At 38.9% G+C, this 23,106-nt stretch overlaps 1 protein-coding gene across 5 annotated transcripts in view; it reads right to left on the bottom strand.

The window, feature by feature from the left end:
- Positions 1-23,106, bottom strand: part of CELF2 (CUGBP Elav-like family member 2) — a 790,463-nt gene that overhangs the window by 492,005 nt on the left and 275,352 nt on the right. Inside the window, exon 1 of one of the 5 annotated variants that reach the window (XM_019738187.3) lies at positions 8,148-8,666. The exons of 2 other annotated variants lie outside the window; for them this stretch is intronic. In XM_019738187.3, coding sequence (XP_019593746.1) covers positions 8,148-8,200 — 53 coding nt within the window. In that variant the 5' untranslated portion in view covers positions 8,201-8,666. Of the gene's footprint in view, positions 1-7,851; positions 7,869-8,147; positions 8,667-23,106 lie in introns of those variants that run through there. 2 more of the 5 variants (XM_019738190.3, XM_074325004.2) reach the window with 2 other exon arrangements.

Genomic DNA, 23,106 nt, shown 5'->3' with positions numbered 1-23,106 from the left:
ATGGATATTACTGGACTATTGTGGCGATCATTTCTCAATATATACCGAATCATTATGTTGTATACCTGAAACTAAGATGTTATATGTCAATTATATCTGGGGAGAAAAACAAAAATAGAAAAACAAAAGTACCATATTCCAAATAGTTATTTAAACTACATCTCTGTAGAGTGAAAACTAAATGCTGAGGAAGTTCCAATGAGGCAAGTGGCTGATTTGAATAGGTTTGCCAGGCAAAGTTACACTGAGGAGCTCGGATTAGAACAAACCTTTTCAATTTACATGTTTTCATGGAGAAGCACACTCAGTAATGATTGTTACAGTTAATAATAAAGATAATGATGGTGGGAAAGGAATGTCATGTGCCAAGGCTCAGAAGAAGCGGTATGTTCCATTTCTAAATGCCAAACTGAAATGAAGACAACATTTTTCCAGTTTACAAAATCTTTCACTTATCTACCAGGAAACATGATAAAACATATAAAACTGCCATTTCTATGGGCCCCTGACAATTCTTTCTAGCTTAGGCATTTGTGTCTCTATAAGAATGAAAAACTAGTGCAATGAAAAACCAAGTGGAGTTCCAAAGCCATGGTTAAGGGTAACACCTGCAACCTGGATAGATTGCAATAGTCAGCCCAGCAGGACTAGTCACATGATTGCTCATGTCATTATGTGTCAGCAGAGCTCATTTCTGCGACATCTGATTTATGTTACAGCCCTCGTTCAGAGACAGAACATCTGAAAACAAGTTCGGCGTTCAGTCCATCAACTGTACAGAAAGGTTGGGAATAAAAGACCTTTGAAAGAAGGTGATGATCATATAATGGCTTGCTTCGAGAAAATCTCAACAGAGTGTGGTCAAAGGATGGTGGTACGGCTCAGAGGTGGGGCCCGGGATCCTATGGGAGGGTGCTACCTCACGTTGATCGTGTCATTCTGTGACTGGGGATCCTTAGATATAATCTGGTTCAATCTCTCTCTTACAAATGAGGAGCATGTCGATGTCCATTCAAATACTGGCTGGATAAAATGCAGTGTCTGGTGACATGAAGGATGCAAATACACACAAGGCTGAATGGGACATGGACCTTATCTATCTTCAGCGAGTTTAGAGCTTACTAATGGAATGAAGATAAACTTAAATATTACCAAGGACAAAATAGGCACTTGCATTTGAGAATCTTAGGTTTAGATTCAGTGCTATGAGCACGCAGGGGAAGAACGTCTTCCTTCCTTTGGGGGGCGGAGTGGGGTGGGGTGGCAGGGCGGGAAGTTTAGTGAGAAGTTCTCAGCTGAAATGAGGGAGTGGCAAACCTGGGTCAGGACGAGACACTCCTGGAGACATAGTGGTAAACAAGACAGACAGTCCATGCCCTCATGAAAAATATGCGATTTGGGGAGCAGAAATTTTTTTTAAACATAAATTGAAGGAAAGTGTTTTGTTGATCCCTTGAGGTACCTTCTGGAGCTGCATTAAAATGCAGAGAGGAGAGCCACACAGAGGATCTGCATGAGGACAGATGGGAAATCTGTACACCGAGTCCTCTCTGTAGCATGTGATTCCAGTATTCTGGGACTTTGAGCCTGAACTTATGGTTGCGGAGCATTGCGAGATAAGTGGTGCATTCTGCTTTCTCTTCCCAAATAGCGGAATAAATGTTGCAGGTGGTTCTCCTCTATTTTGGGAAAATAGCTTCATGGTGGCCTCTGACCTTCCAGAGACATTTATCTGATTGCATGAGAAATTTCTTCTTGTGTTTCTCTTAACAGAGGTTTCCAATTATCTGGATATGTTGGTTTGTCCTTGATACTTGCTGGTTCAGCCCACTCGGGAAACGGACCCATTCAGGAAGGGAAAACATAATTGTCAAGTGAATATTTTCCTACTGATTATTTGTGTCAATGAAGTGGAAACAACTCAGGAGGGTACTTTGTTTTTTGAATGCTGGAATGAGATGGAAATGCAGTGGCATTTTTCTGTGATCTTATAATAACCTTTGTCATTATTAGTGATATCATGGGCTACATCAGTCATGCTTTGTGAAAAACAGATTTTTCTCCAATATCATAAATGTTTTAAAGGCCCACATCTTACATTCACTTTCATAAACATATCAGCAATTCATTCTACCTAGAGAATTATTATGGGATCTTCTCTATATTCTCATGGTCTACTTCCCCCTGCTCTGCAAGGTTTTTTTAAAAATACCCCGTAGTAAGTAGGTCACGATTCTTCAAACTTTCCTGTGGGAAAAGGAAGAATAATGTGGTGCAAACGTCTCCCATCTGAGGCAGAGTTAAGGCAACATGCTTCGTGAAGTCACCGATGTACCGAAGAAAGGTGCTATGTGAGAACAGGCTACGGCATCGTTTTTAAGAGCTCTGGCTCAGTCAGTAAAAACCAAGTCCACAGTGTGGCAATGGGAGCATGACTCCATAGGGTTGTTGCGAAAATTAAATGAGATGTTAAATAGTATAAAGCACTTAGCATAATGCCTGGCACATAGAAAGCATTAATGATTCTTATATCATCCTTTAAGAAAACTAATACCGGAACTTCACATGGCCAGCCTACCCTCAATGGACACCAACAGAGCTTCCACATAACCTCCCCCTACTCCAAACATCTCCAAGATGTCATGTAACGTGAGCCGAAGAGTATCTACACATGGCATTCATTCAAAGCTACACGGTGAGCTTTCCTCCATGAATTTGGAATTCATCTTGGGAGATTTATCAGGCATGTGAAAGGGAAATGTCTCCTAAATGAGCTAGAGAAAGCAATGAAAAAGAAAGAAACGAGGCCAAGCAGTGACTTAAAACATGTCAGAGTCTGGTCTATTTTTTCCATCAACATGTGCTGTTCTCATTAGTGGGAGTTTCTCACACACTCAGCAAGGGAATAGGCCAAAGTGTGTTTTATGATATAGCATTAGGGCTCATCCAAACATTTAAGGGATGTGGTAAGCCATAAATTTCCTCCAGATTGTAATCATCGTTGTGAGATAAAGTACTCATGACCCCAAACATGTCTGACCTTTGAAATATCACCGACGTCTTTAATTTTTGTTTTTCCCAATAATGAGGCAACTTTCTGATATATACTTTGTCATATGAGATTTGAAAACATCTCTCCAACTATCTGCTGCAAACACTTCTATTTTCTTGTTGGTCAAATCATTAGCTTAGATAATAGATGAGAGGTAGACAATGGACCAAGAGCCAAACCCAGACCTCTGCCCTTTTTATAAATAAAGTTGTATTGGATTGCACCTAAGCTTAGTCATTTACATATTGTGGCTGCTTTCACTTTAAATGGCAGAGTTGAGTTGTTCAACAGAAAACTGTGTGGCCAGCAAAACTTAAAAGTATTTACTATCTGGCCCTTTGTAGAATAAATTTCTCTCACACACACACACACCACCCCCGCCGACCCCGCAACCTAGATCATTCTCTTGTGTAGAAGGAATGAATTCTGCTTGAATAATGTCTATCAGATTCTCAGAGAACTGAACATTTTTCCATGATATCGAATCCAGATACTTCGTTGATTGGAATAGAAATGAGGAACTGGAGATAGGTTTACTAAACTGGGAATTAGGAGTGAATGAATCATTCATTCATTCATTCATTCATTCCACATAATACACCACCACCACTATAATAAATACCAGGGTTAGAGTGTGAACAAAATAGGTAAAGCCTGTGGGCGTGTAAAGTCAATGAGGGAGACAGTGACCAGTTCATTCACTCATTCATTCACTACCTATTATGTGCCAGGAATTATTTCAGGTCCTGGTATATACCAGTTAACCACACAAACCATGCATTCTGATGGAGGAGAGACATAATAAATAAGTACATATAAAAATAGCAGGTATTGGTAAGTGCTATGATAAGAATATTAAACCATATGAAATTGATGTTTTGATAGGCCAAAAATGATTTAACACTGACAATTTTACATGGGTCAATCTATCAAGAGATGTGATAGAGAGATGACTTTAAATTGGGGCAAGGGGTCTGGGACAGCTTCACTGAGGTGACATCTGAGCTAAGATCTGAATGACAAGCATAATCCTGCCCTGCAAATACCAGCAATTTCCAGGCAGGGAGAGGAGTCGCTTGTGCAAATGTCCTGAGGCCAAAATAAGTTCGGCTTGTTTGAGGGAGAGACAGAAGACCCAAGTGGCTGGAGCAACGTGGGCTGTGGGGACAGAGACAGAGTGTGGCTGACAAGGTAGTCAGGGCCAGGTCAGATGGGGTCTTGTAGGTTAGGATAAGGATACTGACTTTTATTTCAACAGTAAAGGGGAGGCTTTTAAATAGAAAAGTCACATGATCTGATTTACGGCTTCTGAAGTGTTTTCATTCCTCTTGTGTGGAAAATAGACTGTGAGAGCAAGAAATGAAGCAGGGAAATGTGCTGGGAGGTTGTACAGAGATCTGAGCAAAACAAGACGATAGCAAGGAAAGGTGGAGAAAAGTGGAGAGTCCATAGACGTTTAGGAGTTGAAATCAACAGGAGCTGTTAATAGTGTGGATGTAATTAAGAAGTTAAAATGAGGGATTAGGGAGGATGCCTAGCTTTCCAATTTGAATACCTGGCTGGATAGCTGTGTGACTCATAAGACTTGCGAGCGCCAGAAAAGCACCATGTCTTGGGGGAGACTATAGATATAGTTTGCAACCTGTTGCGGTTGAGTCATCTTTAAGACATCCCATTAGCTATGCTGAGAACTGTGCGAGCTCTGAGGAAAGGTCTGGGCTGAGCTGTCTTAAATCGTGGGAGGAGAGATGGGAAGAGAAGTGAAGGCCAGTACAACCCCTCAGCAGACAAGATGGTTAAAGAGAAGGGGTGTGGAGACAACTGGTTCTGTTAATGAGTGCTGGGACCTCATCTGTCACTTCATCTTCTGTGCTCCATTCCCTCATCTCTAAACGGGAGAGTTAAACTAGATGTGAGGTTTCCAGACTCTTCCACAGAGGTGATGCAGGGGCTGGGGTAGGGTATAGCAATGCTAGGTATTCAGAGTTCCTTCCCTGTGGGCTCTCACTGTCAGATTTTTCCCCCTCAAGTACTATCCATGAACATTAAATCTTGTGTTACTCATAATGCCAGATTTGTCTTTTATTCTTTTTATCATAGGTTGACTACATTGCCATTTCCTTTTTCTTCTGTGCACTGAGAATATTTTTTCTGGATTGAGCTAATTTTGATTTTTGTCTTTGAATGCAGCTTTCGCGTTTGCACTTCCCCAGTGATCAAGGGGGGAGTGCTGAAAATTGCGGCCGGGTCTTTTGGTGGAAGTAAGGTTTCTTGTATGCCCCTAAGGTAGACATTAAACTAAAAACAGCCAACAACTCCGTTCCCAGCCTCGACTTTTCCGTTTGACAAAATAGACCAAGGATGTTGTCCAATACATCATTCTTGAGAAAGGTTTATGACCTGAACTTGTTTCCCATCAGCAGATCATGTCTGAAAACACTAAATTATGGTGTCAGCAGATTTAAAAATTATTCCTTGCGATCACTTTTTATGAGCAACAGGTTTGGCGAAACTCCAGGCTGTATACCTGCAGCAAACATCTGAAAACCGTCTATGCGGGTTTGATAGCCTTTCGACCATGATAAACCAAGTATTCTGCCCATTTGTTCATCAGACAAGGGCAGGGACAGTCTCCTTGCTGGAACGGGGTCTCTCACCGCTGGATTTCTAAAGCATTCTACTGCTGTGACTCCTATCGCGTACGACCCTGCATGGCATCAGCACACACATCTTCACTGATCTGCTAGATTATCCCATTTACAAGGTCACGCTGTATCTTTGCTTCTCCCACATATGATAGGCAGAGACTTATTATTAGAGACTCCATGGTTCAACGAATCAGCACTAGCCAAAAGGATGCCTCATTGTAAACAACTAAAGGATTTAAAATGCAATTCATAAACACTACCCCCTTTGTAACTTCTCGGGAAAGGATTACACAGTTAAAAAGCTGATGGAATAATGTTTGCCAAGAAGAGGTGTGGACAGAATGAACTTGATGTACCCAAAGTACTCGATGTCAAAATGCTTGTCTTTGGCAGGGCTTTGCAGTCCAAGTTTGGGAAGCTTTGCGTACTCCAGCCATAAAGCAAACTTCACTTGTGTTAGGGACACGTTTGGGGGAAAGGCAACATTATCCCTGAATTTTAAATGGGTTAAGACATGAGATCATTATCAAAAAAGGCCTTTGGAGGGCTTCATTTTCAAAATTTATAATCGTCATCACACATTCCTGGAATTTAGGGCCCACCCTTCCACCTGTGCAATCATATTAATAAGTTAATCACCCAAAACAATTTTTAAAAGCACTCTTAACTATTTCAATTTTATAAATGGGTTACTAATCCAGTTAAACTAAAAATGAAATTCATTCTAATAGTGTCATCATAAAAACATTTACAGAACTACTTCACCATCTCTCAATTACAAATAAAACTTAAACCTACAAACAGGAGAAACATCACTGATAGACCCATAAAACTGTTCATGCTGCTTCATCTAGAAATCCTTGGAATTATTGAACAAAAGCAAAAAGCCACATGCACAAAGATGTTCATTGCGTTGTTAATACAAATCAAGGACTGGAAACAATCTAAATTTCCAACAAATGGTAATTTAGTAAACAATGTACACCAATGTTATGGCGCTTTATTTTAGCCATTACAATCATGGCTCTGAAGTAGGCAGAAACATGAAAATATGTTTGATATTTCACTGGAAAAAGAGCAGATTATAAAATGGCACATACTACCAGGGATGCCAAAAAATGTATACACATTTTAAGAGATGTTATCTATGAATTACTTTTCAAAGTTGAATTGAATTCAGTAGCAATGTGTAGTATGATATTCGCTCAAATGATGGTGTTAATCAAATGAATGCCAGCCTCATTCATTGTATTACAATTTGAATAGCTTTTTCTTTTCTTAAAATGTGTATACATTTTTGACACCCTCTGTATATACTGTACAGCATGTATACACGTGAAGTTCTAGAAAACCAGATGCAAGAATTTGTAAAAAAAAAATAATAAGAGGGATAGTGGCCATTTTTCTTCTATTTGCTCTTTTCTATAATGTTGCTGCTTTTAAAAACAAGAAATGTAGACAAACACAAACGCAGAACTCATGAGAGGGAAATAATAGCTAATTAATACAAGATGTATGTCAGGAAAGAGGTCGCAGTAACCCACACTCTTCTACTTTTATTCCTTATTTGGGTCTTGGTTTAAGGCCAATGGGACTATATTTTGGGCTAGGTATTTGGGAAAACATAGAACCCACTTTTAATAAAAATCCCTCAATTACACATTTTTGTATTTAAAAAACTGCCTCAAGTGCTTTTTGTTGGGGAATATCACTTGGTGTGACATTAAGGCCACAAATTCATCGTGAGCTCTAGCAAAGGTATCAGCTGAGACTCGGGTGGAGGGACCTTTGCCACTCTGAGCTCCGTGGCTGGGATTATCGTGGGCCACCTAGAGATGCAAAGGTCATAGTTCACCTTTTTAGGTGTATTCAGAGAAAGACCTTATTTCATAAATTCTACTCAGTCCGTGTTAAGGTCAGCTGAGCATCTCTAGCTTTTCCAAAACTGACCCAGGGAAAAGAAGAGGTAAAAGAAAGAACACACGTTTCCAGACACTGTTTACAAGAGGAGCAGGAATAATGTTTTCTGGAAAAAGTTCGTTTGTTTGTTTTTTAATAGGCATTCCCAGAAAGTTTCATGCGGCGCCTGTCATCTCTTGGGGGGGGGGGGGGGGCATGAAACGCAGCACTAAATACGACCAGAGCGGGTACCTGAGAGTGAGCTGCTGTCAGGAACCACTTCAGTCAGGCTGTGCACACACTCATTAAAACGCACCCGTCCTCCCCTGTCGGAGTGAAGCAGGGCTTCTCACGCCTGGCTTTGCCCATCTGCTGCAAGCGGTGTCCCTATCGCAAAGCAGTGTGCCTCCTACACGCAGCTCTGCCGTCACTGAAACCCACCACAGGCATTTCACTTCGCATCCCGCGCTCCTTAACTGGGGTGGGGGAGGGGAGGAACTTGGCCATAAACTGAAACAGCGATGGGAGAGAAAGAAACGCAGGCCTACCTTAAAACTTTCCAGTCTTTAAGTGGATCCAAGTCAGAGATTAAGGAAACCATTGTCTAAGAAGCGGCTGAAGGCGAATCCAGTCCGAGAGGAGGGGGCAGAGGGGTGGGTGCAGGGGAAGGAACCCGCCGGCCGCCTTCTCGGCTCAGGCCAGCACGACTGGGCGCCCAGCACAGCTCTTCCTACTTCTAGGATTGATAAGCAGTTGTCCTGGCTTTTCTCCACCCCCCAAATCAATCTTGCGCTATTATTACTTCCCAGCCCCAGCTCATTTCTCCACACCACCTTTGACAGCCCTTGTAATCTGCTCCAACTGATCAAATTTGACCTTTTTGTAGCCCACTTTATTCCAAGCACAGCTGTCCGTTAAATCTCTCTTTATTAACACCGTCCTCCTTGGCTTCCTTTTGGAGCAAACACAGATCAAGCCTGAAGCCTCCAGACTTTACCAGCAATCATTTACAGATTGCTGCAAGCTGCAGCCCTCTCCTCCTTGGGGGCATTCCTGCCGCCGCTCCCATTCTGCTTTCATATTCCTGTCAGAAGACTGGTTAGGCTTCTTTCTTCCCTGTTTTTGTGGTTTGGGTTCTGTCTGGGACGCCAGCCTTGGGCTTAGTTAGAGCTTTCCTCCGAGGCTGTAACTACATCACTGTTAGGATTTATTTTTTAAAAATAATTTGGAACCCGGCTGCTAACAAGCTAGAATTTACAGTGTGTTTTCTGGCAGAGATTTTGCTACACTGTTCTTTTTTTTTTTCTCCTTTCTTTCTTGTGTTTTTAAATAATAGCATGAAGGGGAGCTGTAGAATCTCTCTAAACATTAAGAGAAAAGGGAGTGGGCTTTTCTCCCTCAATGTATATATCTTTTGTCCTTTATTTACAACCAAACATCGGTTCGATAATCATCTGAAACCATGAATAGAGGATATTTTTTAAAAAATATCAACAACAGGGTTATCTTCCTCTAGTGTCTATAGTTTTCTTTTGACTTGTCCTGATGTGGTTCTTTGTTGAGTACCAATTTCTTCTTTTCATAAGCACTGTCTCTTTAGCATGGTTTTCTGCTTTCCCAGGTCCTACTTAAGACTCTACAGCTGAAGCTCTTCCTCCTGTCCTCACAGGGTCCTAGAATTAGAAGACCTTAGAATCATCTAGAACAGGGACCTCTAGAACATGGCCTTTCAGGTCATCCAGATTTTCATTACATGCCACAGGAACTTCCCGTAACGGTATTTCCCTTTAAATCAAATTCCTCTTTTTCTTACACTTATTTTTAAAGCACTTTTTAAGATCCTTACCATGAATAGAAAATCATCTTCCCAGGTTTAACAAAACAATTTTTATTGTACCTAGACACTCAGACTGGCTAAAGGCACTGATACTGGTCTTTTTTCTCTTGGTTAAAAGGAGTTTAGCGAGTGTTGGGGGGTGGTAAGGACACTCTTGCACCAACCAGAGACTTTCCCCACAAGAAAAAGCAAATATTTAGAAAATATAGTGCAATTCAATGTTTTGTAATGACCTTAGTATCTAAAGTCTTCAGCCAGGAGGAAAGCTTCCAAGTTTTTGCCTTTAGGCAGAAACTCAGGAGAAGGAGAATCTGTTCATCCATAGAGAAAGGTGTGGTGACAGCTTTGGAAAGCACGCTGCTTTTACTGTCAGGAGTTCTTCGAGTTCATTCCAAATGCCCCACACAGCATTTTCAATCTGTTCCCCATTACCCTTTTCTCTCAGGACCCCTTCCTTAAAATATGCAGCAAACACTCAGTGTAGATGTGTTTTCTCTTTTACCGTCATATATACTTTCCTTAATGGCTGTAAATGACTCTCTTCAGAAATGCAACTATCTTTAAGCTAAAATTAAAGAGAATTTCAGACTTTTTACAAACACCATGGCCTCTCTGGGGCTTCATACTTCTTCCCAGGCAGTCTTGCTGTCCCACTAAGGATCTGGGGCCACACTGTAGCAGTGTGTAAACATTTACATAACACCTCTAATCCCCAGGTACTTCAACAAATGGGTGATAATGACAGCATTTGTGTAGAGTACCTCCAAAGGGACCTGAATGCCTACATAATAAAGCGTTTCTCCCTTTAGAAGGTTAGCAAGAGAAAAACCAAGTTTATATGAAATAGTTTCTGTGACTATAGTGACATCATCCTTATATCATTAATCCACCACACCCCTGAATTCAGATCTGGGGAAGGAAGGGGAATGAGTCTTTAACTCTTGGAGTTCAGGGTTAATAGGTAAAAGGGGGAGGGACTTAGCTTTCAGCCAAAAGACAAAAGGACAAAAGCATGCTCATAAGTTACGGAAATACTGCTTTAAAGCAGTTGTCTTTCCCAAAACTTTTTAAAGGCAGTGGAAACTTTCCCTTGAGTACAATCTTGTACCATGTCCACGTACAGAAACAGGTAAAAGTGAAAGTTTATCGCCAGGTAATAGGAACTGTCCTAATTTCTTTAGGTGTGTTAACTCATTCAGCCCTCGTAACTCACTTGTCAGTGAGGTGAGTGACCAGGAGCACCCCCGTTTTGTTAATGCACATGAGGAATTTGGGCATGCAAAAGGAAGCAACTGGCCTGCGCTCACAGGCTAGCCATCCACAGGGGAGGGGTGAGACCTAGAAGGCGACCCTAAGGGACCCACTAGAGCAACCACTGCAGGGCACTCCTTTGCATGTGTCTCCTGGTTTCATTTCAAGGCGCCCTAGAGACACCCTAACCTTCAGGAGGACACCTGAAAGTATTTGGTGATGGGGGAGTTAAATGATCTTTTAAAGGTTGTACCAAGTCCAAAACAAATGGAATATTTTGCTCTTCTCTTTCTTAATTTTGGGGATCAAGTGTTGTCTTAATACAGTGTAGATTCATTCCATGCTTTATAGATTGCAGATTTCCTTTCCCCTGTCCTCCTAAGCATTCCCTGAGTCTGAACAGCTTCTCATCAAATGGATCCATTCCTACTAAGAAAAAGAAAATGGATCCATTCCCAGTTGAATGATGGCACCCTTCAACTATGAGGGTGCCCACTAAGCCAGCCAACCAACCAACCAACAAAAATACTGCCCTCTTTAAAACTGGGTTAACTATTCATCTGTAACTCAGGAAAAGCAATAATAAACTTCCTATATATAAAATTCAAAGGTTAAGGTTAGCCTTGACAAAGGTTGAGTTTAGCCTAGGCAAAAATATATAATTTTATGTTGCAGTATGAATGACACTATTTTATCTGTCTTCTTTTTCTCATATTTTGATAAATTTACCCCTTTAAGAAATCAAATTATTTTGTTGTTGCTTATAACGCCTCTTCAATAGTTGGCTCATCTGAGTAGCTCTTGTGTGTTACAAAAGAACCCATCCACAAAAAGCAACATCCATGATCGTCCCTTTATTACCAGAAACAAGACTCAGAATTCTCCTTTTCATATAAATAAGATGTCTGGTGATATTCCTCCCTCTTTCCAGGTACAGAAACCAAAAGCAAAATCCAAATCCAAACCGAAAGTGACCCCACTGTGTGTATCTCTTTCATCCAAACAAACAAAGCCCCCAGCCTTCAGCTCCTAGCCCTGTAAACCTGAGGCTTCCATGTGTATTGGGATTAGAGCCACCTAGGAAGCAACTTGAAATGCAGAATCTCAGTGCAGAGACACCAGCAGGAGCCAAGGCGCGTGCACTTCATAGAAGACCTAGGTGCTCACAGAACACCCTGGGGAATGCTAAGGTAGAGTCAGGAAGCAGAAAATGTACACTGATCATGTGATACTCCAGGTGGGTTTTCATGTGGTTGTGGGTCATGTCACTGGAGCCCGAGGTACGGATTTGTGGAAGCTCATCTTGTATATTATAGAGCAGCGAGAAGCACTTGGAGGTGTGAATTAGCCAAAGAAAGAAGGAAAACAAGCGTTCCTTCTCACCAGCTGGGAGTTGGACCAACTGTGAAACAGAGCTTCAGAAAGACAGGTACGATGTCTCAGGAAATTTCTCTCCCGCAAAATGGCTAACTTCCTGATGGTCAGGAATTAAAAAAATAAATAAATAAATAAAACAGTCTTCCTAGGGAAAAAAAATACAAAACTTTTTTTCCTTTTTTCATCCTGTCTCCAATTTCTGATTCCTAGGAATCTGATCATCCGAAATATTTTGTTTTCTTTTAGAAAGTCTTGCCTCAAACTTATTTGTGCCCAGTTATGTTACTTCCTGATAAAGATTCTTTCCCCTTCTGCTTATCCCAGATTTTTCTTTTTCTCATTTGCCACCTCTTACCTTTTCAAGTGGGCAAGGTCTCTCGCTTTAAGAAACGGAAATGACTAATTGGAAATGCAATCTACCTCTGTTAAAGAAGCGTTCCTGACCTTGTGGATGTGCCAGAGTTTTAAAGTTGGCAGATGGAGTGAGGCTCAGAAACTCCAGCACTTGTTCTTGACCCTGGAAAGAGGATCCAGTTTTGCATGCTTTTCATAGCAAACCACAATGTGGCAACAATGATAGACAAGGGTGGCCAGATAAAATACAGCACACTCTGTTACAGTGGGATTTCAGAGAAACAAGGAGTACATTTTTACTATAAGTCTGCCCCCAGATATTGCCTGGGACATACTTTTATACTAAAAAAGAAAATTATTTGCTTATTAATCTGACTTTAACTCTGCGTCCTATGTTTTTGTTAAATCTGGCAACCCTGTGCTACATTGACGTTTAAATAAAAATAGCAACCTCACTGTGATTCTTATTTTTCATTTATGGAATTCTGTAAAGGCATCCTGATGTCATTGACGAGGCATCACAATATATTTATTTAAAGGTTCTTAAAGCTTTTTTATTGTATTAGCGGTTATAAGCCAAACATAAAAAGGCCCATGTGAGGTTGCTTATACAACAAAGCAGTGATATGATTAAAGTCTGCCTATGTCTTCCAATGTTGGAAATTAGGAAATGAAGTGTGGCCTTTATGTAAATGACGTGTCTTTAGACTGGCTAGTTGAATGCATTTTTCAGTGTTGATAACACTGATATACTTGGAAGCCCTGAGGCTGATGGTTTGTAAAACTTTGGAGCATCTCTATATTATTTTATTTTATGCAGAGTGACTTGGCAGTTAATTCAGCTGCTGTGTTTTCTTGTTTTTGCAGCATGGATCAGTTCCCACTGTAAGAAATCTGCACCTGAATAGTTAAATCTGCATCTTCAGTTACATAAAATGTGTATTGTACATATTCTCTTTAACAAGGTCTATAGAGACAAACTTCCAGAAACGGTGGGGATTTTTTCTTTTCCTTTTTAAAATAAATGCATTCATTTATAACTTTAATGGCATTTCAAGTGCTTTCATGTTTGGCTCACAACACCTGATACAATGAAAACCCTATGAACAAAGATCTGTGTTTTGGTGCTTTGTCAGTGACTTGAGAATTGCTAGTATGGGACACTGAAAAATTGCTATTATGGAAATAAAAAAAAAAAATTCTAAAGGGTCTCTAAAGAGAATGCTACAAAACCTGCTAAGTTAAGGGAAAAACCAAATGTGTTATTCAGAGCCTACGTAAGTACAGAGCACTCTCTACGAGGTGAAGAATGTACAATTGGGAGGGAATGCTGCTTTCATTTGGAGTCTTACTCAGCTGAACAGGAGGGCAAAACGGATTGAGGCTGGGGGAGGGGGAGTGTTGGGGCTTTGCCAGGCATATTTTAAAAGTGAGAAAGGAAGAGAAGGGAGGAGACTCACACCCAGCCGGCTGCTTTTCATGCCATTCAAAGGAATCACAGGCCAAATTTGGTACAAACAGTGAAAAAAAAAAAAAAAAAAATAGAGCTTTAACTCCTGTACTGCCGAGGAAAATCAGATTTTTTAAAGTGGTGCAATGTCCTTCTTTTAATGTCCAGTCTGCTTTTGTGAGCACTCGCAGTTTACAACAAGAGGGACAAAGGAGTACCCAGAGGAAGACCTATTGTTCAGACAGTTCCCGTATCCCAGGCCAGGGAATAAAACCTGCGACATTGATCTTATAATCTTTCTTTGTTTTGTTTTTCTTTAAATGGCAGTTTCGGATTACTCGGGTGTTTGTGTGCCCAAAGACAGGACTCCTCACAGGGTTTTAAGAGGGAAATCGGAGTTTTAGAGCAAAGTCAAACAATATTGCCAGTTTCCAGTCAATGAAACAATGTCAACAACACCTGCTCCTGGCGGAGGACTGCAGAATCACCCATAAATACCGCCCTTGATCACCAAGACAAAGGGATAGGCCTCCATTATTACCCCCAAGAAGAAAAAAACAGCTGATTTAAGTGGGATTAAAGTGTGCAACAAATTCACTTGAGGACACAGATTTAAACACTTAATGACTTGTTAATTTAATTTAAAGTTGTAACCCCCAAACAGAAATATTGATTATTGAAGGATTGTATAAAGTGTTTCTTTGGGTAATCAAAGAAACACTTCATTTGTGTGCCAGAGCATTTTCCTATTTGTCTAATAGGAAGGCAGTGCTTCTTAACCACGGTAAAGGACCGTGTTTCTTTTTTCTTTTCATTTTTTAATTTCCAATACGTGTTCACCAGTACTTTTATAAAATACAATAAAATTGAATTACTAGAAAAAAAACCAAAGCCAATTCATGTGTAACCCCCGATTTTTTAAATTATTGGATTAACAGACATAAAATCACTCTGTAAAATTGTTGTGTATGTCTAAACTCTTATTCCTAATTATTACACATTTGGATATGATTTGTTATGAACAAACAATCCACAGACCTACATTGGTCTGCTTTCCATACTCTGAGGAGTACTGATGAAAAGTGTCCAACAGCAATAAGAAAACAATTTACTGAGACTTTTAAAGAATAGTTCTAGGATCTGTATTGAATGAAACCCTCTATGAGCTATGGTGAAGAGAAACTACCTCCATTTATACGTTGATAAAAAAGAAAATTACACTCAATTATTCCAGTAAAAATGGTAAATTAAAACCAATGAATTTAATAGCCACCTGATGCCCAACATTCTTAAAGTCACTATTTAATGAGAAACTTAAAAATTATTTATAATTAAATCAATGCTTTAAAAATTGGGACATGGGTTCATTGAAAATACTTTGTTAACTGATAAGGTTGGAAATCAGTAGCTATGACAAAGCTCTAGCTGGTTCCCCTAATTTCTATTTTATTTATTTATTCCTATTCTAAATTAGAGGGAAGGAAGCAAAACTGCAGTTTGCCACAATTTACGATATCTCAGTCCCTAAAAATCCAAATGCATTCCCTCAAAGGTCATTCAGATTACAAAATATTTTGCAGGATCCCTAATATATTTAATTTCTACTAATGTACTTAAGCGTTTTTCTCTTTCTTTCTCTGTGTGTGTGTGTGTGTGTGTGTGTTTTAATCACTAAACAATTGAGACACAGTTGTTAAGCAGAAAAGACTAGAAGTGAAAATAGAGGACAATTTTATTGATGTACCAGGCACCTCTCTAAAGGCTAAACCCTTTTTGTAAACAAAAATTAACACACTGAATCCTCATAACAATCTATGAGTTTTATCTTCAATTTACAGGTGAGGAAACTAAACCACAAAAATGATAAATGACTTTTGAAGTGAGCAGGTTGGCAGAGGCAAGATGTGACACCAAGTCCGGCTTTGGAGTCATACTCTCGTGCGCACGCGAGGGGCATGATCTCACTGACATCAGAAAGAAGGGTAAAGCATTCCTGAAATCCTAAATTCAGTTCCACTGGACGATTAAATCAATGAGCACTGTGATTTCAATAACACTTTCCTATGAATACATTCAATTCATAGATCAAGGCAGAAGGCAGAAATACGACAGGTTTATTCTTTTTAGATCATTGAAGATTCACTGATCATTGAAGATTTCACCTCTCTTTACAAACCCCTTCTCTCTGTGTTCTTTCTGAGTAAGATAGCTATAGTAATATGATGACCACTCACTTGTCTTCATACTTTTCTTTGTAAACATCCATCCCTGATTGGTTGTTTAAAGGAGAAAACAATGCCTGCTCTAACCCTCATGCGTGTATCCTTTAGACATACTCTGCTAGAGCTTACAAAGCATCAAAGACTTTGTGTTGGCAACAAAGATACACATCACTTCAGGCGCCCAGAGGGGAATTATTATTTGCCATATAGAAATCAAAGTCTACATGCATGTAGGTACAATTATGAAGGAGATATTCTCAAGGGGAAAAAAAAAAGAAGGAAAGATGACATATCTAGACAATAATTATTGTAGGATTCTTTTGGCACAAAATTAAATAAATACGTCACTGGAAGAGAATAGGGCCCTCATAGTATTCATACTATTCCTGGAATAGAAAAATAATAGATGAAAGAAAACAGAGAACTGGAATAGTGACTCAACTATTGTCATTTGAAAAATTGTAGGTATTCTACCGAGGTAAAAATATTAGGCCCTCAATTCATATTAGAAACCAAAATAAATAGCAGATAAGTTGAAGAATTAAATGTGAACGGTGACACTACAGAAAATTAAAGGATACTATAGCGGAGGCAAAACTTTGTCTTGACAAATTTCTCTGCTTTTATGTAAAAGCAATTATTAAGGAAAAATTTAAAATAAGAGCAATTATTAAAACATGAAGAAAAGTTTCATATGTTTGAGTATAAAAATCCATTTATGAAAAACATCATACATGACATTAAAATACGAACAACAAATTAAAAAACATATGCATCTATAATGGAGAAAAACCTTATGGATACAACATTAGAAAAATGGGGGCAAATGCCAACAACAGAAAATGTGCAGAAGAAGGAATTCAAGTGAAAACAAGCATGTAAAATCTCTAAGAATCAAAAATATATATATAAGTTAAAATAAAATGAGATATAGTATTTTACCCATCGAATTCATAAACACCTCTAAATGATTATATATAAAGGCAGAATGAGTCACAATTAAGTGTGGTCACTCATGTATGACTGGTGAATGTTTAATTGTTGTCCAGAAAACAATTTGACAATATGTATCAAAACTTTAAATATTCCTACTATTTGACCCTGAAATTTCACCTCTAAAAATTTTTGTTTTTACGATTTATGTGGAAGGATATTCATCACAGTACTAATTATATTAATGAATTATTAGAGGCAACCTAAATATCCAACAATTAAAGGTGCATTAAGAATACATATGCATACAATGTGATAACTACAAAAGGGGATATTATGAAGCCCTTAAAACCATGTTTTGGTGGAATCAATCTGAAAGATTTTCAAAATAAAATAAGTGAAAAAAGCAGGGCATAACACGTTCTATGTGGTGTATTACCAATATTTTGTATTGCTACCAGGGATTGTAAACTCAATTGCCAACTGTCCACAGAAGTATCAGAGTGAGTAAAGCCAGCAGGCAAGATACTTATTAAAATTCAATCATTTTCCTTTCTGCAGTTTTTAAGAAATATTCAGCCTTCTTGGTCTAGCTTTCTTTTTTTCAATTATCTTTTTTCTGCTCACTGCCCACCTTTTATTTGTACTATAAGAAAGTATAATTATTGGCAAGGAAATGCACCATCCTATTAAGGAACAACATGCAAAGGTGGGAGTGGAGCTACCTGGAGAGAGGAACCCTCTGAGGACAGGTGTATACCCAGCTGCAATCTATTCTTGCCATGGCAGAGCGGAGCCGAAATGTTACCAAATCCTTCACTTTATTCAGGGATGACGGAAATCTAATTTTTTCTAAAGTGAATTCTGATTTTAATTGTTGATGCAATAATTAAACCCAACATTTTAAATCTATGATCTCTATCTATTTATCTATTATACACACACACACACACACACATATACATATATATATATATATATATATATATATATATATATATATATATATATATACATTTTAAGAGATGTTATCTATGTATTACTTTTTGAAGTTGCATTGAATTACCATAGCAATGTGTAGTATGATGTTTGCTCAAAAATGGTGTTAATCAGGGGGCGGCCGGATGGTTCAGTTGGTTAGACTACGAGCTCCTAACAAAGTTGCTGGTTCAATTCCCGCATGGGATGGTGGGCTGCACCCCCTGCAACTAAGATTGAAAATGGCAACTGGACTTGGAGCTGAGCTGCGCCCTCCACAACTAGATTGAAGGACAATGACTTGGAGCTGATGGGCCCTGGAGAAACACACTGTTCTCCAATAGTCCCCAATTGAAAAACAAAAAATAAAAAACCACAAAAAAACCAAGATGGCGTTAATCAAATGAATGCTAGTGTTATTTGTTGTATTACAATTTTAATACAGATTTTCCTTTCTTAAAATGTGTATACATTTTTTTGGCACCCTCTGTATATACATGATAGAAACACACACACACACAAACACACACTGTGAGGATCAAACAAAATACATCGATGGGCTTCAAGTTTGTGACGTCCAACAGTCACACTTACTGTGCAAAAATGAACGGAAAAAAAATACAAAAATGATACAATTATTAGCATAATTTCAATCATTTTAATTTTATTTTCTTTACACCTTTTCTAAGTTCTCTCCTTGTATTTTCTGTTATAATCAGAAAAGTAATGACTTCTAATATTATCTATTTACTAATCCTTTTAAGAGATACGAAGTAGTATTTTTTAAAAAAAATGAAGGGTCCTATTTTGAAGTTTGTCTTTGAGCTTATATTTCTAAATATGTCCCCAAATCTACCTGGTTATAGGTCATGTTATTATTTATGAAATTATGATTTCTAAGCGGTTGGAATCTTCTTTGAAAAAGAGGAGTCTAAAAATTTGTCTCATTTTTCATTCCCTTGTGGATTACCCAATCATTTTTAAACTAATTTCACGGCATTTTTCTTCTCTCCATACATCCCATCCAGCCTTCTCAATGATAGCTAAATAATGTTCAGCAATTTTCCTATCTAGTGGTAGAGTCCATTGATGGTGCAGTTTGGGCAGTTCTCTGGCTAAAATGTCTTTTGTTATCTAAAATATTAGGACATCCCATAACTGTCTGGACGGGCATGGCTTTTGAAACAGAAAAGAAAACTTTAAGGTTTAATTAGCACTGCCATACCATCTCTCCCACACAGGCTTCTCTGGATAGTCACCTTGCAAAAGGGGATTAAGAAAAGAATAAAGGAATGTAACCAACAAGCACAGTACTCAATCTAGAAAAAAAAAGAATGTAACAGGCTCAGCTGATTGAGGGTTATGATAAAATAACTGGCGAAAACTACAAAGCCCTCTCTATGTAGGGACAAAGAATGCTTTCCACAAAGCTCACAACAAATTAATTACAGAATCACTGCTGTACACATACAGTCATCTTTATACACCTCCCCCTCCATGTGTCTTATGTTTAAGGAGCGAGGCTTCTTGGAAACAAGCTCCTTTGAGCATTTCTCTTGTTTAGGAAACTTGTATTTTATGAAAATTGGGAAAACAGAGAAAACTTTGGCTCTCATTTTTAACCAGCCATTGTTTTTTTCTAATTCCCCTATTATACTGGAAGCACATTGTGTTTTTAAAAATATTAAATAAAAAGTGAAAATAAATATTGTTCAAATTATTTCAGCATCAAAACAAGTGTGTCCTGGCTGGTAGGTTGACGTTATTGGGCAGGACAGTGTGTGATTCATTTTCAAAGAAAGGCTTGATATAACTTTTTAAATGAGAATTTTTTTTAATGTGTGATATCAAACCTTGAGGGCTTTCTTCCCACTGAAGCATTAAAAAGTGAGAATTCTGATTTCTTGTTGACAATGTTTAAATGAGTATGTCAGTTTCTAATTACCAATGCATGGAGGAACTTTTTTATGATAGAAATATAGTATGTATTAAAGTTATAACACAAACCATATAATGTAATTCTTGCCCCATTTTGTCTATGTTTTCTCTCTACAAAGTAGATACGTGAAATCACTCACTTTAAAACTTGAAAATAGTTTTCTGAGATGATGAGTTTGCTATGAAAATGTGGGTAGATTACTCTATAGCCTTTCCTTTAATGTAGATACGTGTATATGTTTTGCTAACATAATCCTTATAGGCAAATAATGATTGAAATGAGTAGGACGTAAATATTTCCTGAAGGGGAAAAGGATGAAGACAGGTTAAATTCACTATGGTTATGATTTTCCCTTTGTTTAATTACAGAATGCTTCTTACTCCCATAGCAGTTTTCCAATGAGATGACAGACCATCTGATCAGTATGGAAATGTATTACCTCAATCGTCCCCTTCCTTTCCTATGACCTTCTGAAAATAAGGTTAGTCCATTTATTTTCTGTTAACTTGATTTCCATTCTTTGAGTTGAACCACAGAGTATAGAAAACTTGTCAGAGCAGATTGAGAACTATAGCAATAGTTCAAGGGTTTCTGCTCTATGACTTCCTTTTAAAAGAATTAACTCCTTGTAGGGATTTTTTTTTTTCCAGATGAATCACAAGGTATGACTGAAGATTTATCCACCTGACCTAAGTTTTATGATTGGCCTGCTGTGTGCCTTTGTGGTAGCTTAGGGTCATTTTTATTGCCTCTCTGAACACTCAACTTGACCAGAAATCAATACATAGACAGTTCAAAGTACATTTTGACTTCTGATAACACTTCAGATGGGCCAAGCATTTTGCACACATTATCTCTTTTAGTGCTCACATAAGCACTAGGCGGTGCATATTATATTATTTTTGCCCTTGGTTCACAAGTGAGGAAATGGAGGCAAGCCCAAACCAGCAGCATTAAATGGTGGAACAGTGGTCATGCTCCCCTGTGGCTAAACCTGGGACCCATGCTTTACCACTAGTTCTCAGGAGCTTTAAAATCTCAACGTCTAGGACACCATCCAGATGCAACTAAAATGGCATCTCTGAGATGGCACCATCCAGACATCCATACTTGGAGAAACTTCCAGGTGACGCTAACATGCAGGGTGGGTTGACAGCACTGTGTCACGTGGACTGTGAGAAGTCAAGATGAGGACAGGGTATGATTCAAACTCGAGTCCAACACACAAGGAAGTTTTATGAATATAAAGTTTATGTTTGACAGCAATCCTTCTTCATGGTTTCAGCATGCACATGTAGTGGCATTCTATTTGAAAACTTCAAATTTTGTAATTAAGCATTTTCAGTTTCAGTTGTGAGTATTCACAGATCCTGGCCTGCAAACATGGAATCTGCCAGTAGAGATGAGGGTACGCAGAGGGCAGGTATTCACACCTACAGGTGAAATGGGTCCAAGTGTATTTAGATAAATTTCTGAAGCCATCTAAACGCTGGGAACCGTGAACCCCAAGGCAGCCTGCTTGAGATCATGACCTCCAGTTCTTACTTGGGTTTAGGACAGCTCTGCTGAAGCCTGGCATTGTCACCTAGAACTTCAGCTGCAGGGCCTTTCGGTCTTCAGGAAATAATCATGTATTGCTTCCTGGGAGACCATAACAAAGTACCACAAACTGAGGAGCTTAAACACGCAGATTTACTCTCTCGGTTCTGGAGGCTGCTAGTCAGATCCAGGTATCTACAGGGTTGCTTCCTTCTGAGGACTGTGTGTGTGTGGGGTGTCTGTTCCAGGCCTCTCTCCAAACTGCTGGTAGCCTCAGGCATTTCTTAGCTTGTAAATGGCCTTCTCTCTTTATGCCTCTCTGTGTGTGTGTTTAAAATTCCCCTTTTGTAAGGACACAGGCATATTGGATCAGGGCCCACCCTAATGACCATATTAACTGGATCCCCTACAAAGACCCTATTCCACAGGTACTGGAGGTTAGGACTTCAATATGTTTTAGGATGACACAATTCAACCCATAACAAATACTTTCTGCCAACTAAAAGAAGTTATCACTAACCAGAAATCGTGAATATCCCTAATGAGAGGAAAATGTTTTTTCTGAAAAAAGACAAGAACCATATCGTAAATGTGTATAGGATTTTAAATCTTATAAAAGATTCATAGACACCCTCATGATATTCACAGTGGCCCTTTAGATTTACTAAATAAATTTAAAACCAGAGTGTTTCATTAACACCTGGGGCCACACAACTAATAAAGGTGGGGGGTGTCACTGGTTGAAGTTCAGTCGTCCAACTCCAGCCATACCTAGTTTTCTCCCCAAATAAATTAGGGGTCCAGCCTGACTCATCACAGACCATAAGGACCCATGGCTGTGAAACCCCAGATTTAATGAGCTGACGTCACAAAGAACTTGAATTGTCTGGCTGCAAGAAGGCAAAGGAATGTGAATATATTCTCCCTCAGAAAGTGGAACATTCAAGATGAGACACCGAGGAGAAAGGAAAACAGAATGCTACCATTTTATGGGCTTCCCATAAGTACTGTTTATTGGGAGAGAAGGACCCTGAGGCCAGCTTTTTTGGTAAAAGTGTTCGTTTTCACAAAATGCTTTAGTTGATGGAATTACTTGATTTCTTACTGTTTCTGTTATGACTCAAGAAGAGTAGAATGTTTCATCAACAAGGCATTTTGCTTCCTAAAACCTATTAAGCCCCCAAGTGAAACAGTTATTCAGAGTCTATAATAACCCCACCTTAACACCTATTGACGAGTTAAACTAATTAGAGTTGTGTTGACTTGTAGGATTCTAGATAATAGTATCACGCATAGCAACTCTTGCAAATACTAGAGGCCACAGATGTTTGAGCTCCTTGGCTTTCCAAGTGTTTCCTTCCATTATCACACCACTTTCTTAGGTCAGGAAGGGAAGAGAGCTTTAGAGTAACTGAACTGGATTGCTGACCTGGCAACACTGAGAAGCATTGGGTGTCTACCCTCTTATTAGAAATGCCTAAGTGCCTCCAAGAATCCTTGATTCTTACCAGATAGTCACATGCACAAAACATGGGCAGGATTAGGAAGCTCCACAAAATAGCTATTTGGCTTTAGACTCTATTAAAACAAAACAAACAATAAACAAAAGGGCCAAAGTATTTAAATC

The sequence above is a fragment of the Rhinolophus sinicus genome, chromosome 1 (genome assembly GCF_057876585.1).
Source record: "Rhinolophus sinicus isolate RSI-liver-muscle chromosome 1, RSI-T2T, whole genome shotgun sequence".
NCBI lineage: Eukaryota > Metazoa > Chordata > Mammalia > Chiroptera > Rhinolophidae > Rhinolophus > Rhinolophus sinicus.
This window is presented reverse-complemented; position numbering and strand designations above follow the sequence as displayed.